General features: G+C 35.7%; 1 protein-coding gene across 6 annotated transcripts in view; it reads left to right on the top strand.

Moving 5' to 3' along the window:
* nuf (rab11 family-interacting protein nuf) overlaps positions 1-18,764 on the top strand; it is a 51,099-nt gene that overhangs the window by 11,823 nt on the left and 20,512 nt on the right. For 2 of the 6 annotated variants that reach the window (XM_068294016.1, XM_068294017.1), the window contains exons 2-7: positions 783-936; positions 1,018-1,327; positions 1,401-1,469; positions 2,697-2,741; positions 14,879-14,917; positions 15,800-15,914. In XM_068294016.1, coding sequence (XP_068150117.1) covers positions 801-936; positions 1,018-1,327; positions 1,401-1,469; positions 2,697-2,741; positions 14,879-14,917; positions 15,800-15,914 — 714 coding nt within the window. In that variant the 5' untranslated portion in view covers positions 783-800. Of the gene's footprint in view, positions 1-782; positions 937-1,017; positions 1,328-1,400; positions 1,470-2,696; positions 2,742-6,694; positions 6,922-8,628; positions 8,892-14,878; positions 14,918-15,799; positions 15,915-18,764 lie in introns of those variants that run through there. The other 4 variants (XM_068294018.1, XM_068294020.1, XM_068294021.1 and 1 more) reach the window with 3 other exon arrangements.

Here is an 18,764-nt window from a genome sequence, read left to right as displayed (position 1 = left end):
GTGTGTGTGTGAGTGTGTGACAAATAAGCTTACCAGCAATTACGATAAGTAGAAGAAAGAAGAAGAGGTGGAAGGGAAGTAGAAATAATTACACTCTATGTGTAATTATAGACATTGAAAAATATGTCTCCTGTAAGTCACCCTACGAGTCAGTCTCTCGCCCCAATGGTTTTCCCTAATTGAAGACAAAGACATTGACCACAACAAAGCCTCGACCTATTTTTAATGTGTATGCACATTAATGGCCAACTTGGTGTACTTCCGTTTGAAATAAAGAACAGGACACTAACAAAATCGAAGACACCTGTTACACAGCAACAGTTTTACATGCATTGGGCAAGATGGAGTGTCTATTTTTAACAACAAGACAGCATAAGTCACTTTAATATGCACACTTGGAATGAATTTGTTTTAAAGCTTATTAAGGAATCGGATATAATATACAGAAATCAATTTGTGATTGTCATTATATTTTTGTCTATTATGTATAATAATTTAGATAATTTATAGAAATTTATTCAGTTTATTCTTTAAATGAAGCATTTTAGACATTTTTAATAGAAAAATAACTACAACATTAGGTGGTAATGATGATTAATTGCTGATGTTAATAGTTGAATATATGGTCACAGTTTGACAAGATACGACTAGACAGTTTGGCAGGCCCTTTGGCATTTCAGACCATTTGCAAAAAAAATAGCATGTCGAACTCTGGCCTATTAACCTGCTTGCAAGCCAATTGAATAAACCACCGACTAAAACTAACCTCCTTTCATTTTCAGTTACCTCCCCTTCTCAATATGGCCCCCATGCCACGCATACAATTGCCAAATGGCAACACTGGAGCCCTCAAAGCCTCGACAAATAACTTTTTATATGCCGAAACAATGTCTGGCGATAGTAGTCCCACGCCCAGTAGTCCACCATCGAGTACAGGTAAGTACTTACCTTAAAGATGATTAGACTTTAAAGCTTGTATAATTGATTTAATTGAAAATGGTTTTTTGTTTTGTTTAGCTGGCGTTGCCAAATCGCAATGCTCATCATTATCGGATGGTGAATCCTTTGAAGGATATGGTGAAAACGATTATCCCACTCAGTTGAGGGAAAATGGCAGAAACTCCATAAATGGCAATAGCAGCAACACAAACAACAACAATAATAATAGCAACAGTAATAGTAATAATTTGAGCAATGGCAGCGGCAGCAATAACACGAATGGCTCCAATCACAGTGATCACTCGAACGATGGCAATAACAATTTAAATGGAACTACAGGCATTGAATTGGACTTGGCTCCACATGTGGGCTCATCCACTCCCCAAGAGTGAGTTTTTGGAATGTTTGAAATGCTTTTCTTAATTTCATTTGTTAACATATTTCTTTTTTTGCGTTTGCAGCGATGACGAATTGAACATTATGCCGCGAGACAATTGGGCTAGACGTAGTCTTAGAAGAACGCCTACAAGGTAATTGGCTAAAAAACTACTTCGATATACAAAGCCACACACAATGTTTCTCCATTGACAATATTTAAATGGAGAAGTTTATAAACAAAATTCACAAAATAGTGGAAATCATTTGGTTGTTATTTTGTGTTACTTTGTTTTGTTATGTTCAACAAGTTATATAAGACACAGACATAAAAGTTGTTGTTGATGATGATGCTAAAACGAAAAATTTGAATATTTAACCTTTTCCCTTTTATAACTTCAATACACAAAGAAGAAGTAGAAAATGTTTATGTATCTGAATACCTTTATATGTATGTATACTCGCTACATGAAATGCATAAGAAAACCAGTTTTTTCTATGTTGCCTCGTCTTGTCGTTTAGGCCGTGATTCATGCGTGTTGCTTGGCTTGAAATCACCGATCAGTCTCTGGTTTCTCTCTCTCACTCTCTTTTGCTCTCCCCTGGTTTGGTTTCCGGCTTGCTTCAACCAAAAAATTAAGAGATAAAGAGCGAGAGGGAAACTGTGGTGAGTTTCGCCGAGTTTAAAGAGAATTCTCTTAAATTATACCTCAAATACCTTATGATTTGATCACAAGCAATGAATAATATATACTCAAGAAATAGGGTATAGAGTTTTGATAGAAATTATGATTATATCCATTAATGTACAAGTTAAAATCAACAAATATTGTTAAGGATTTCTTATCCACGACTAAATAGTTAATAAATCGAATAAATCTTTGTTTTGAATCAATTAGCATCAATTCATTAACAACAACAGATTCTCTGTTATTAAAACTGAAATGATTAAAGACTTTCTGCTTAATCAATTGTTAATATATGTATTAGGATACCCACGGATTAATGTACAAATATACTTCTAAAGCTATTTAGATATATTTAGGATAGAAAGAGGATAGGATAGGAAGAGATAGTACATATATTAAAGCTTAAAGCTGTCGACTACATATCCCAAATAATGCATTAAGATTCTAGGATTTATTTGTACAACTTATAGTAATATTGTGGTAAATAGATAGATGAAACAAATGTACATTCAAAATGTGTTCTACGAATCAACGAATTTTAGACAGTTTATGGCGTTCAATCTACTTGAATTTCAATATCGATAATCCAACTACGGCCTGGCCTAGTGATTTGAATTACATGTAGTTGTTAATTAAAATGTTGCATAAATTACTTTTGTATATCTGGAATTAATCGAAATACTTATTTTACAGCAATCCCGATAGTTTAACTCAACGTCGTTGGGGCTCAATGAGACAGTAAGCGAAATTCCATTTCTTATCCGTTCTACTTAATTTGTACATATATAGAAATTTTCACACAAAACTTAACTTCATATTTAGCTCATTCGGTTTGTGGTCATGCTAGATTAAGATAATGTACTAAAAGATGTAAATACATATCAAATTTCAGATCACTTTGTTACAGCTTTGCCATTTTTTTGTTGTTGTTTTTCTTTTGCCTCCCTTGTCAATTCAATTTTCTTGGTCGCGATTTATGTTATTGTTGGCAATAACAGAAATAAGACCAAAGCCAAATAAATTCCAGCAGATTAATAGCAAGAGATTAGAGAGTTTCGAGTTGAACAAACAATTACTTGGAGTTTCCCTTCGCATTTTTTTTCTTTCTTTTTTTTTTGTTGTATTTGGCCCTCTTTATCTCTTTTCTTTGGTTGTTTTTCTCGATTTAATTGGAGACAAATAATTGAGTCGTAACAGAAGTCAAATTATTGTGGACAAAGATCTCAAAGCTGGGTGAATAGTTGATGGTTCCTTTTTAAAGAGCTTACTTCCTGTTTCAAGCGAAGAAAACAGCAGAACTACCTACGATATACGATACTACTATATGTACATACATCCATCTGCCTCCCGCTCCTCTTCCTTTGATCGTCCTCTGCGACATAAAGTTGTTCATCTGCTTTTTGAACTCTTTGTTCAAGTGAAAAGGTTGAAGGTAGACGACGGCGGCGACGACGTTGTTCAGCTTGACTTGGCTTACAAGTTTTGCCAACTCTTTTTTTCTCTCTTATTTATATTTTGATACCCTGACCCATCTAACATTAAGGTATATGGATAGAAGAATTAATTTACGATGAATGACCAGGCGACACTTTCTCTTTGCAAGTTTTCCTTTGGGATGTTCCTGATAGAAGTCTTTTTAGATCTACTAAAGTTCCTTTGGCACTTTGTTTGGCAATTGCACAACCTACTTAACCATCAATTGATATATTGTTCTATTCAATTCTGTTCTTATCGAGAGGGTAACTTGATATTCGATGCTTCTATTTAATGTGCAAAATTTATTATTTTTTTCTTATTCTTATTTTTTTCTGCACTCCTCTGGGGTTGTCATGCCATTGGAATTTTCGTACAAGAGGGAAGTTGGTGGCAAACTGGTTTTTATATGCCGCAATTGTGTTTACTCTTCAGAATTTAGGCCGTATCTTGAGTAGTGTTTTTTTCGTCGTCTTCCTCTTGGTCTTGCGTTTGGTTTAACGAAAAATTGACCCAAAAAAAAAAAAGAAACACGTATAAGAATTTTAGTTCGGAGCTTAACAGACACTTAATAAATGTGAGAAATCTTAGTGAGACTAATTAGATTTGCCATCAAGCAAGTAGTTAAATCGCTGCCTACAGCTAGGGCTGTGGCCAGGGCTACATGGCCATGCCCAAGACAGATAACTTCTTTCGTTGTTCCCAGGAGCCCGGTCCCAGCCAGTCACAACGTGTACTTGACTCTAATTTGTCATGCAAATGTCTTTTGTTTTTGCTCATCCGGTGGGAAAATGAAATGTAAATGATCAAGTGCAAGGAAAAACCAAAAGGTACTCAGAGCTGGATGCACAAAAAGAAATGAAAATGGAAATGGAAAGGGCAATGAATGTGCCTTGTCTTGAAAAACTAAAATGCGTACTTTAATGCTGATTTCCATGTGGTTTTCTCTCGTTTTAAACATCTTAAAGTCCCATCTCATTTAAGAGAATTCAAAGAAGAAATACTGAAATTATCTTCATTTTAATTTATAAAACAAAATTTGAAATTGGTAGTAAAACAATAATGCGAGTTAAATACTTAGGTGTGAAACAAATTCTTAAATTCTCTTCTTCTATGCATCTTTGTCTAAGAGTTATTGACCGTTTGATTCCTTTAATTCCTTGCAAAGGACTTCAAAAGTTAGTCAATTGTTTGGGTTTTTCTAAAGGACCTTTTCTTCGACCTTTGGACCTTTGTAAGATTAGAGGTATGGTCATGATAGAATAGAAAAGGAAATCCTCGTACATAAATAGATATATATTATGAATCTTGGGTAGAAATGAGCAAATCAAATGCTTTTCCTCGAAAGTAGACGTCTTTCGACGACACAACTCGGATGCTGGGAAATCAATCATTCTTGTAAACAAAATTTCTCAATAGTTTTTCATATCCAATTTCGTTTTTAGTATATTAAGTAAAACTCATTCGAGGCTTTCTCAAGAATTAGAACACTTTAAGCTATTGCACATTTGTTCATACTCTGACCAGAAGTTGGCAACTTGGAATGGAATTGTAGGAAGTTTCGTGTTGATATCAGACTGGCGGCTATGCAATTTTCTTTTAAACACTCTATTACAATTAAATTGTATGGAAAACTATACATTAAGAATGAAAATTGCTCGGCAAATATCTTGAATAATTTACTATGGGTAATTGATTGAATTGCAAGAACTTTAATTGAGTGTTAAATTATACAACCAAACCCAATACATTCGTCTGGTTATAGAATTCTTACCTGGATTATTACCATTTATTATGTGATGGAACTAAATTTAGTCGTTTCTATATTATTTACTTATCGAGGATCTTGATTGCGTTGCTTGACAATTGGCCAAATTTATTTTTCCTATGCAACTAAACAGGGGCAGACAATTTGTTGTTGTGTTTTTTTACTTCATAATTACAGATGAAATCTGTCTTCTGGGCATTGTCATTCGGCCTTAACTTGTCGGCGGGCTCAATTAACTGTTTTTTGTTTCGTTTGTGTGCCTTTTTCTAAGCTCTAAATTGGCAAGTGCAAAGATAATTTGGCAGCAAAGGTAACATGGCTGGGTCGCTAACTTGGATAAGAGCGCATAAGTATCTGTGAGATACAACTATCAAAAAGAAAAAACAAAAAACAGATAAAAACATAGTGCACTGTTTATGGCCAAGATTTTCGTTTGTTTGGCCTTCAAACATGTTGGCCGACAAACAAGTTGCAAGTGCAGGGCGAATGGTAGCAGTTGCTAGTGTTGCCAGATTAATTGGCATCAAATAGTTTAGTTGAGAACTGACAAATGTATCTCAATGAAAAACTGTATAGTGACTTGTTAATACTCTATACCAAATGAATGTGAAGAAGTAGATGAATGGATGCTAGATGGTTTTTTACTCTAGACTCATTCCGAAAGCGGATTTACCAAATAGCAGGATTAGATGATGCCATGGGCAGGCAGTTTATGGGGTCCCGCGCTCTTAGAGACCTGTTGAACGATTTGTGATGAATAAAAAGTTGATTCAATGTTCAATCACAAATTTCATTTATAAAATTCTAAATATTCTCAGAAACTTCTAACTCTGCCACATCCTTAGCCAAATTTTAATCGATTTTCATTTTATGTTTTTGAATGAAATGTAATTCGAATGTTAGTCTCTCTAACCATCAAGTTATCTTTTCAAGTGAGAATAAAAATATTAAAATGTGCAGCAAATATTGCAATAAACTGCAAGCTCATTAAGCTATAATCATGTCTTGATGTTCGAGTGAGAAGTTTGTCTTTTAACCTGGAGCTCATTCTCATCACCCCTAAAATAAATGTATATTCTAAATGATCATGTTATTTGTAGAAATGATTGAAATGTTCAGATAGACTGCTCGCCATATCTAAAGATCTAAAAATGATTCGCTCTCTCAACAATCTGGCAACGCAATTGAATAGTTTTATTCACTCGTTGCAGACTCCTCCACGGACTCTCCCTATCCCTTGTTTGCTCTCTGCTCAGTCTCTCTCTCCCACACACTTGTTCTCTTGGCCATTTATAGTAAACCAGACGGAAAAAAAACAACAAAAAACTGTTTTATAGTTGGCTGCTGCTTCGAACCCGGTTTGAAACAGAGTAAGGCCAAGTAAATAATTTGATATTCGCCTGGTTTAGTATCCAACTTGCTGCAAACGCGTGCGGTTGTTGGCCATAATATCAGGCGAAGTAAATTTTGTATGTGTGCGTCTGTGTTAACCACATTTCGTGCCGTAAAAAGCATCCGCATCTTGCCTCCTCTATACGGTTCCGGTGTGGCATAAGAAAAATCTAAATACAAAATTTCGCATCATCGCAAATTATAGCAAACAAGCCGCCGACGACGACGACGACGACAACTAACAAAATTATCCCCACAAAAAAAAAAAACCGAAATCAAATAAAAGTATGTGAAAGTCAAACAAGCCAGACAACGCGGCGTATGTGAAACATTTGTTTTTTATATCGCTAAAAACTCTGTGCTAAATGTGGCTCTGCTCTGTGCTCTCTGTGTGTGCAGAAAAGTAACACAAAATTGCGTTTTTTGATCATAAATTTCGCTTTCCATGGAATAGAAAACGTTTTTAATTTGAACACAGCGCGTTTGATATATATCTATGCGTGTATGTGTATGTGTCTGTGTGTGTGTGTGTGTTTTTTTTGTTTTTGTTGTAGTTTACACTTTGGTAATTTACGGCGTTACGCCTTAATGATTGCAACTACAACAACTAGTCAAAAAAAAAAAATAACAGCAAAAAATTAGAAAAAAAAAACAGAAATACTGACGCAGGCATTGAGTGTTGCACATTCCCATATAATATATACATACATACAAATGTATACACAGACTAGCTGCATAGACGACAGATAGGAAGAAATCTTTGGTAGCCACCTGTCTTGCCCACACCCCCCAATATTTCTCTATCTCTCTCTATATCTCTATATTTCTCTCTCCATCGCTCTTTCTCCGTCTGCCTTGTTCTGTTGCACGTGACTTAGTTTCAGTTGGTTAAAGGGCCCACGCCCTTTTGTTGCATTCCACAATTGCGTTCAATTGTTCATTGAAACCTTTTCTAATATTCTTTCAAAAAATTTAATTAATTAACATTTTGTTGTATTTCAAATTCTCTAATCGTCAAGAAATTGAAGTATGGAAACTTCTTAGTCTCGATTTAAAATTTTTGATTTATATAATGCAAGTTTGGTTTACACTTTGGCCTCTTCTTGGGCCATCTTCTTGGGCACTTTCCTTTGTGAACTGCTTTACTTACAGCCCGCTCCCTCCCTTGCTGCATCGTTAATATTTCAAACCCTAACACCCATTCCTCTCCTCTGTGTGTGTGTGTGTGGTGATCGAAACATCAATCAAAATCACAACGTTTTATAGCCTTAATTACCTTTAAGCAGCCATATAAAAGTTATACATCGGTTGCTGCACAATTTCATTGTTCAGTTGGTCAGTGAGTGAGATGGTGAGTGACTGCATTGCGGTGGCTCTGACTGCAATTTCGCTTTCCGCTAGAGAGTGATAGAGAGAGAGAGAGACATAGATGAGGTGTGGGGTGGGGGAGCAATCATTTAACGACGTTATCAGAGCGGTGGAGGCGGCAGCGGCGGCGATGGCAGCTGCCACATAAAACGCGTGTTTATAAAATATTAACCATATAACTATGCTACATACACGTACTCGTAAATCATAGACCAAAAGACGCGCTTCAAATGATTTGTAATGAAAAGTGAAGTGTGGCTGGCCAAGCAGATGCAGCCGGACGGAGGAGGAGAGTCGAGGTGGAGGAGTAACAAACAAAAAGAAAGAGAAGTTTGCTGCGAAAGTGTGTCTAATTTTTGGCTTGTTTCCTTTCGTCTCGTCTCGCACTCTCTGTGTAGATAGATGATTACAACAAATTTGTTGTAGTTGTTGTTGTTGTTGTTGAAAACATTCAATCAAAAGTGAAGTGAAATAAGTACAAGCAGCAAAATGTTGCATTATTTCATTCATTCAATGGCTGAAAAGGCAAAACAAACGAAATAGTGTAAACGATTCCTTAGAAAATATCTCACACACTCTTTCTCTTTATCTCTCTCTGTGTATGTGTGTGTGTCACCCAAACAGTGTGCAAACGTTAAACGATTATTCCCAAGAAACCATTTAAATCTTATCTAAAGATAATAACATTTTATCAGCCCTCAGGGCAAGAAGGCCAAGTAAATGACTTGAACGGGGAAAAAAGTTAACAAGATTTGCGCAAAATTTGATTAAGATAATAAGAGGCAGCGGCAGCGGCAGCAGCAGAAGCAGCGCGACAGACATACCCATATGGATGATGAATACTTTGAATATTTTCCCTATGACCGGCGTAGTCATTTGAGAAAAACGTGCGTATATGAAAACCCAAAGTAACCTGTACCCCTATTTCGCTCTCTCTCTCTCTCTCTCACTCATTCTGTGTTTCTCCACCCATCCTCACCTAAAGCACCCATCCTCACCCACATACATACATACATACATATATGCTGCACGCATTTCTTTCTATGTCTAAGTAGTTCATAAGAAAACCAAAGTAAAACGCCCCCAATATAAGTATATATAATCGTAAATACTTTCACTGGGAAGGAAAAGTTAATGTCGCAGGGCGTAGAGACATTCATTGTTCATTTTTCTTTGGAAATCGCAGTAATTGACAATATTTTTATTTTCTTCATTTCTTATTCGCTAGAAGAACCTGTGTGATATTTGAATTAAATCTCACTCTCTTTATGTGTTTTTTTTTTTGTTGGTATCTTAATTATAAAGACTTAGGGAGACCGTTTTTCGTTTGGTCATAATTAAATTATGACAACAACAATAACAATAAACAAACAAAACTACATTCCCTTGTAATCAGGCAAGTTTTTCCTCAAGTTTTTAATAGCCATTAAGATGGTTGGAATAATTGTTTTCCCAGGCGCCTAATGAGCAAGCCAGCAGCAGGTTAGCTTGGTTGCCTGTGTGGAACTAAGACATTGCCAACACACAATAATTTGCAATATTTTTTTAGTTAATTGTGCATTCAAGCATTTCATTATGAAAACAATTTTGCACCTTCCCCAAAAGTCGTAAAACCAAAAAGAGCAAACAAAATTTATCCCCAGAGGGGCCCAATCAGTTCGTCAGCAAAGCAACTACATCCAATAATCGAAGGATATATGTATCTATATAATTTTCTCTATATCTATATTTATTTCCTATATTCAATTTGCAACAAAAAAAACTTCCGACATTAAACAGATTAAGTGGGTCAGTTTATATATTTGTAGAGTCGGTTAGGTGGAACAAGTGTTTTGTCTATTTTTTTTTTGTTTCTCCCCTTCTTTGTTTTTGCATAATCCCATCCAGCCCCCTCTCTCCCCCATGCCGTTCTTGAACAGTTTAGCCTGATTGATTGACTTGGCCAAGCTGGGCTTGGGCTTTGGGCTTGGACTTCGGTTCGGGCTTAAGCATTCAAGGCACAAAAACGTCGAACAAAATATGAGACATAAATTTACTTCTTGAGAATTGGCGAGCAAAGCAAAGAAAAAGAGTTAAGTGTTGAGGGATCAAAGGGAGGGGCAGTGCCGTTTTGTGGGAGGCGGGGGAGAGTCAAGCAAACAAAGGTGATTTTTGTCTGGTTTGAATTTTAAGTTGGCAAAGTTCAAAAAACTTGAGCTAGCTTTACACATTTTATTTTTAAATTTTTTTTTTTTTTTTTTTTTATTATTTTTTTTAGTATGCCATTTTTTCCTGTTGTTGTTTTTTTTTTTTTTTTGTTACTTTGCTGATTATTTAATTTACGTTTCGTTTTGCTTGGTTTTCTTTTCATTTCTTCATTTAACAACAAACAACCCGCGGGGAGGTTATGTTGTTTTCTTTTTTTATTTTTATTTTATTTTGTTTCTCTCTTTTTTTGTTTAATTTGTTGTTATTGGAGGAGGAGGAGGCCAGGTAGAGATGATCATTAAAATTTTCTATCCCAAGGGGTTTGGGTCTTGGGTGTGGTGCGTGACTGTTACACTCGTACTCGGATAGTCAGTCAGTTAAATGCGTTAAAGCCAACAGAAGCCCAATAAGAGGCGACCCTTTGTCAGGTGACTTTAAGTTAATGTATTTTTCTTTGCAATTAACACTCGGTTGTTAACAGAAAGCCAATAAAGATTGCGAGAGAGAGAGAGAGAAATCAATCCATCAATATCAACATCAGTCTTTCCGTTTGGAAATATGAATTATATTTCATTCTTATGGACTAATTAGTTTCGAGCTGTTTATTATGTAATTAGCAAATTACATGATTTTCAAAATAGTTGCGCAAAAAACTGACATGAGAGAAGTTTGCTGTTCGCTAACAGTGAGAATTCCATTCTCATGTCCCTATCTCTCTCTCCGTCTCTCACTTGGTGCACTCTCGCCTGTTTTTGCCCTTCATGTGAGTGTGGGTGGGGAAGCATCAACAAAATTCTCAAATCCAAGCGAAGCGTAACAACACGAATGTGTAAAAAATAATGTTGAAAAGAACGAGAGGCAAAAGCAGGGGAAGAATGAGAGAGAAAAGGGTCATTCAACAGGTTGAACTCCAGTTGGCCCAAAGACTAAAATGGTGGCAGCATGTATGCATGTAATATCGTTATCTATCTGCAGGCAAACAGGACTCTAGGACTCTCAATGGGTATTTGAGTGGCCCACACATTACTTTAGAGCTCTGGTTACATTTCCTACGGTCCAGCGACATTGCGTGGACAAAAACACATTTACATATGTATATGAACTAACCAGCCAAGTAAAATCAAATATTTATCCCCATGCTAACTATGGAATACACTTTAACTGATCATAATGTTTGTTCATGGAGTTTCTAAGGCTTTCAGCTCCTTGCCTTTTGTTCGGTTTGATATCTTTAAGAAGGGGATGAGTAAGAAACCGCAGCCGCAGTTTCCGGTCAAACGTTTAAAATTTCATTCAAACTGAATTTAATTTTGAAAAGTGAACTCAAGGTTATCCACACACACACACACACACACACACACACTCTAGAAAACAGTTAGCTTGATGACTTTCGTATATGTAGCATATATTCGGTCCCATTCAGTCTGACTATATGACCTTTAAATCGTATTTAGACAGTTTTATTTTGTTTTTTTTATATACTTAGGTAATTATATGTCATTACCTTGATCGTTTTTTAGGTTTTCGTTTTTTGTTTTATTTGCTGTTATTATTATTATTTTGTTAATTTACTGTCATTTGTTTGACGCGGGGGAAAATAACAATTTCATTCTCAAATTTTCTTCACTTTGATGGATTTTTTTTTTTTTGTTTTAATTTTGCGTTTCCCCCTCAATCCATTTGATTTAGATTTGGCAAGAGTTGCACCTGTTTTTTGTTTTTGGCTTATCTTAGCAACTCAACGCCATTAAAATGCCAAAAACAAAATAAAAACACAAATGCATTTTTTGTTTTGCCTTTTTATACTCTTCCCAAGAAGAGAAGGTATGCACATTATGATAGAGAGTCTAGTCGAAAAGCAGGTTTACATTAGTTTTCATTTGTACTTCAGATTAGTTAAGTCAGCGTAACTAGTTAATGGTTATTCCATTGCTTTGTCCGAGGGGTAATCCTTTATTTGCCATTATTCCATGTATCCGAAAACTGTTAAAGAAAAAAACATACAATTAGAAAGAATATATTTATAGGTTAACATTTATTTTGAGCTTATTTGCTTTCAAAAGGATGTGCATAATCATAATGTTCAAAAAATTCTGAAAATTGGATCAGCGATGTTCATAAAAGAAGCAGAAGGGATACTTGGGGATGTCCTGACAATTTTGTTACACATTTTTTCTTAGTTTGACCCGGTGCAATTCTTGTAACTTAATGATTGAGATTCGATTGCAGATTACTTTTGAAATGATCTTGCTATCTCCCTTACACCCATAGTAGGTACTCAATTGCATTTTTGGTTGGTCCAATAGCCTATAGAATTTGTTGTCCTTTTGTTTTGTGTTGTTAAGTCAAACGGACAGACGATTAGTGACCAAATTTATTAAATTCCATTAATAAAATATAAATTTAAAAACAAAAAAATGGGAATCAAAAAAGATATTTAGCCTTTCGTATTTAGAAGTGCATTGATCGTTCGGTGAGGTGAAAAGTTTGTTTTCCACTGTAAATTACGCAACCAAACAAATCATTTTTCCATTTCAGTTTCTTTGGTCAACACTCGTTGATATTTTAGTGTGCGTTTGGTTTTTTGTTGGTTTTTTTTTTTTGGTTTTTATGTAAGCTTGGAAAATTTTTGCAGCTAATTTGCATTAGTTGTTGTTGTAGCTTTTGTAGTTGTTGGTATAAAAATATACTTCACTCAGAGAGAGAGAGAGTGAGAGAGAGAGCGAGGGAGAGGGAGGAGATCAGAGCCCCATAAACGAGATGAGACATTTTCAGCATAAAACACAAAACTGGGTTAATGAGTTCAACTGAGGAGGCTGACCACAAAAACAAAAAAAAAAAAAAGAGATATTTTCATGTTGTATTTGTTTTTGTTTTACTTTTCATTTGAGTTTAGTTTAATTTCCCCCCTCCTGGATCTCCACCTCTTTACAAGCATTTCATTCATTCAGTCAGTCAGTCTCCTTTCCAATTGGACCGAAAGAAAATATGTTGTTTCAATTTTCACAACGGAAATTTTGCGGTTTTTTGCTCAGCTTATCGAAACATTTGCCGCCATGTGAGATCACCTTAAGCGAACGAAAAACCGCAAAACAAAAAGGAAAAAAAAAAAAAACAAATATTTACAGGAAAACAACAAAATAAAAACAAGAGTAATAAAAAAATACAAATTCTTTGCACACAAACACATGGGGCGAGGGGCATGGCTTAGCTAGATACATAAATATTTGTCTCTCACTTTTGCTAGTTTTTCGGGGAATAGGAAAACGCGAATCCCTTATTCGAGAAAATCACTTACTCGTTGCCCCATTGAAGTCACTTTTCACTTGTCTTCTTGTTAGATGACGGTTTACTTTATTAATATTTCATAGAGTCGTCTCTTCTGACAAAAAGGGCCAAGACAAAGATGGCTTTAAACCAAGAAAAGGATTAATTCATTTAAGTTAAGCGAAATTCTAGGTTTAAAGCTCTGAAGATTTTCGATTGAAAAAAGTAAAGTGATTCAGAATTTATAACTTATTCGTTATGAAATGACCAATATCCTGAGCAGTTGGTTGTAATCCCCTCCTCCTCGAGTATGCCTTTTGTCATCATCTCCATTATCATTATCTGGAGATACCCCTGTCTTTTGTCTACTACAATCATCACTCGTATAAATCTCATAAACTTGGAGAGATTAAAGTTAACCAAAAGCGTTACAGACATCATTAAAAAGGTTACAGAACTTGTAAGAATCATTCTGTTCACCTTATTTATCTTAAGCATCAGCCAACAAATTGATGGCTAATAAGTGCAGAATCTGTTCCTCATCTTTAGTGTCTTAAATCCAAAATCAATGATAGTAAGAGCGATTTCTCTCCCTGGTGCACACACAAAACCCCTGAGTGATGAGTCATACTTGACTTATCCACTTATATCAAGGATATATATATATATATATATAAGTATATATCAATTAACATTGCCTTATCGAATGGGGCTTTCAAGACGGTTCCTCTGCACTTTACCTTTGACCTATATCTAGCAATGCACTTTACTTTTCGTCCTCCTTTGATGCTCCCTTCCGCTTCTCTTGTCGCCCACATTTCCTCAATTTCACTTTTTCAACATTTTTTTCTGTTGTCTGTCAGTCTCGACTTTCGCAATTATTTTGTCTTTGACGTCTTTGTTTGCCTTTTGTTTTCTTTTTCATTCTCTTTGCGTTCCGTTTCGATTTGGTTTGGTTTCTTGTCTGCATTATTTTCATTGTCGATTTTGGTTTCTTATGTATTTTTTTTTTGTTTTTTACCTGTTTCATTGTTTATCGGGCCGTAGGCGTCAATTGGCCGCGTGGGTGGCTATTATTGTTTCTTTTCTTGTGTTTGTTGTATTTGGTTTTTATCACGTGTTTGGGTTTTGCGGTGTCTGCCTCAAGTTGTTGTATGTACAACTTGTAAATAGTTGTTGTTGTTGTTTTTTATTGCGTTTCTGCTGGTCATTCAATGCCAGCTAATTTATTTGCATTTCTTTTTCTGTTACTACAAAATTTACCTCGTGTTCGTTGGTTGCGATGCCAAAAAATTGTTTCGAATTGCGGTGGGCTAATTTGTTACATAAACTAAAGTAAACTACAATATTTTTAGTGCTTAATTGCCTCTAATATGATTTACCAAATTATGCAAATTTTTCTTTTCTTCTTTATTTTCAGTTCCGGCCGCAGGCAGATAAGTACCAATGCCTTAGCCAGGTGAGTCAGGTCAAAAATATTAACCAATAAGAATATTAAGAAACAATCCATCGTAGCCTAAAAAGTCGCTTTATTTAGATTACCATTAAACTTCAATTCATTTAGATTTTCAGAACAGAAATAATTAGGAGTTAATCCATTAAAAAAGGAAATACCGTTTAATTAACAAAATTTTAAATGTTTAATAACTTTTTCAAAATAACCAGAATTCTTTCCATTCCTTACAATTTAAAAGCTGACTAGGTTTAAGTCTATGGTAATTGAAAAATATGTGGTCGCTTTTAGGCTTTGATTAACCAGCAGTACCGAAAAGTAGACTACAAAAAGCTACACACATTGTTAGTGTCTCTGCTAAGCGGTTGCGACACAGGGTGCAGATTCATGGTTAGTCGAGACACAAACTTTTAGACCACTTTGTCCAAGTTTAGCATTTAGCCGGGACACAATTCATTAAATAACAAATTTTTTATTTTCTTCGCTAATTTAACAATTTGGAATTTAAAGTTTCGCTTGCGGACAAACCTTGTTTCACACTTTAAGCAATGTTTTTCTTAACTTTACTAATTTTATCCATATTTTGTTTTTATTTAGTGTCCAATATATAATATCTATAATTATCAAGCAGAGTACAAAACAAAGTTCGTATAGATATTTTCTTTTCTACGAACAATATTAAAAAAATAAAGAGACATCTCTCATTGAAGCAAATTTGTCAAACTTGTTGTTAGGAATTTGAAAAATTGTTGATCAAGATACCGAGCTTATTATTCTGACTTACAAAGATTCGATTTTCTTATTCTAAAATATGAAAACAATAATAAGAAAACTTTGGAGATGTTGGAAAAGATTTAAAATCAGTGAATACTTTTCAATTCGTTTCAGCCAACTCTACAGATCTTCGAGCTTTAACTCATCGGGCCGTAGTTCCAACTGTGATACAACTGAAGACATGTACAGCGATATAAGTTTGGAGAATCGTCATGATTACGATTATAGGGTAAGTCATAATTTCTTGCACAAGTGGAATACGAAATGTATTGAAAAATGTGAATCATCGAAAATTGCGAATCGCAATCAATTGATCTCAATTAGCTTTATCAAAATTTGAAAAGTCTTATTTGGGCTTTGGGTTTCTTGGGCAATTTTCTTGCTCAACAATGTTACCGTTACCGTTCAAATGTTAAACTCCTGTCAACAATTTGCCATTAGACAGCAGAAAAAAACGGAGCTCCAGTCTCCGCCCCCTTTTCGCCTACCATATTACCTTTTTGCCGGTTGCCGGTTGGCCGCTGCATGATTAGGCAAAAAAGCAGGCTTTGAGCTTGTTGTTTGTCAATGTCTTTTGTCTCTTGTCTCTCTTGAAATCGAGTGTTAATAATATGGATTTTTAATTCAAGATGAAATCGAAATTGTTACTGACAGATTGGAGGAAAAAAATGTGTTTCGCATTCGCTAGTCTGTGGGGGATATTGGGTGGAAATCGCTAAAAAGATACAATTTTATTTGGGCTCAAATTTATCAAGAAAACGGTGTTCGAAGAAAATTGGCCTCATTAATGCAGGGTATTTGGCTGGCTGGTGTGCAACATATTTTTCCTTTTGTTTCAATACCAATTTTCATTCCAAGTTGCAAGTTGAGCTTGGAAAAAGTGACTTTGTGTGACTTTTCACTTTGGGATCTCGGATCTTCGCCCGCTACTGCCACCAAACGCGCAAACGTGTTATTTTCCTCCCCCCATCTCACTCTGCACTCACCTCTTCTCTTACTCCCTCACTCACTTGGTCGTTGATTGTCTCATGGCTGAGGCAGGTGAAACTCTATTTGGTGTGGGTTGTTTCTTGTTGTAGTTGTTATATAAAAATCGCCTAAATTGGCCATGGCATGCTATGAAGGTGGTGCTGGTGGTAAGATGGATGAATTGAGAGAGTGCAAGGTCATTGAAATTTTGTTGGAGTAATTCAAAAATTAGGCCCAAAGAAAGGTCAGACTCATTGCCCAGGCTCTTTTTTTTTTGTTTGTTTGTTGTTTTTCCGTTATGATTTTCATCCGATTTCCGCTTACGTTCTACCTTTCGCTACCGCTGCCTTTCGCTATTTGTCGCAAGAGCTCTTCATTTAATCAGGAACTCTTTTATTTTGCCCGAATGCCACTCGGAGTAAATAAAATTTTCTTACCTGTTATTTTCTGCATAATTGCAAGAAAAATTTCATTCAACAGAAGAATGTTTGTATGCTTATGTGCATACACATATGAAAGGTGAAAAGCAGGAAACACAAAAGACCAAGTAAGTGAGATGTGGGGTGGCGGGGGGATAAAAAAGGGAAAGAAATGTTTCTGCAAAAATATCACGTAGCAAAGATTTTGCGGAATGACCGACCTTTTACCAATTGTTCTTTTACTTTTTATGCAACAGGCGGCTCGGCCGGGGCCGAAACGGGAAACGGAAACGTTAACTTTGACTGGGAGGAGCAAGAGGGTGGTGAAGAGAGGACGTTGGGGACCACAGGTGGATCATTTCAAATGTCTTGTTGATTATCGTGTGAAATCGCTCTGCCTTGCATACGAAATGAGAGTAAAGAAAGGTGGCAAAATATCCATACATAGTTGAGCTAAGTTAGGAAACAACGATTCAGATTGACACAAGAAAATACTTGACGCAGCAATAGCAAAAAACAGAAGGAAAAAACGACTGGTCAAAGGCTTTCTCCTCGTTTTCTTTGAGAATGAACGAGTAAGCAAAGTTTTCCGCAAAATTAGAAAATATTTTATGAGTTGATGATTGGAGTATTTTTTGGCATTTGAAAGCCCCAAGAAGGAAGAGAAAGGTACAAAATTAAAAACTAAAGCACCTGGCCAACAGATTCTTCTTCCCTAAGACAACATATGGAGGGCATATGGCAAAAGTTATTTACTTCAGGTGATTGATTCCTTATTTGAAAGTTAAATCTCACAACTGAAATTATAATTTTCACACCTTGTTGATGTAGACATTTCCAATAGGTCTTCAAATGGAGTACTCCTGTCAGCAGACACACCTGTTTTTCATTTATAATTTACAACCTTTTTTGTTTATATTTTAAAAGGGAGCATTTCCACACACACACACACACACACACGCGAGCAAACATGCCGCGCACCGTTTGAAAAGATTACCAAATTTTTAAACATTTTTAATGAGCCCTCCCCCGAAAAAAAAAAAAGAAACTAAAGACTTAACTCTGGATGGATGGATGAATGTGGCAACTTTGTTCAAGTGATCCGCAAAATGTCGTCATCAAGTTGCAAGAGGCAAAAGATATACCACTCCACTCTACTCCACTCCACTCCACTTATGCATAAAATGTAACCCAAAAAATACAGTAAAAAGAGATCTCTGACAATTGAACAAATTGCAATTGCCATTGTTTTGTGGGTTTTGGTGTGTGTGTGTGTGTGTGTGTGTGTGTGTGTGTGTTGTTTTTTCTGTTTTAGCTTGCTAACCAAATATGCCTACAGTTATAATTGCATAAGTGCAACGCCATAGAAGAAGATGTTTATCATTAACCACTGGGAAGAGATGTCAAGATCCGCAAGATCTACATATTTCGATATCTGTCGTCTCTCTTTCTAATGTCTTATGCAACGCTAACTTCTCCTTCCCCTCCCCCCAGCTTTTATCAGCCGCCTATGATCCGTGTTTCCAGTTAGTTTTAAGTTCAACTCTTGAGCCAACTAACCTTAGCTAATTAAACGGGTCAATTTTCACAGACTTTGCTTTCTGATAGTGAAAAAGAGTGGACGCCGAAGAAAGGTGCAAAGAAAATGGGGTGAAAATGAATTAGAATTTTCTTTTCTATTTCGTTTACTT

This window comes from Drosophila tropicalis, unplaced genomic scaffold, assembly GCF_018151085.1.
Source record: "Drosophila tropicalis isolate 14030-0801.00 unplaced genomic scaffold, ASM1815108v1 contig_805, whole genome shotgun sequence".
Taxonomy (NCBI): domain Eukaryota; kingdom Metazoa; phylum Arthropoda; class Insecta; order Diptera; family Drosophilidae; genus Drosophila; species Drosophila tropicalis.
Note: the sequence above shows the minus strand (reverse complement) of the source record. Positions and strands in the feature narration are given on the sequence as shown.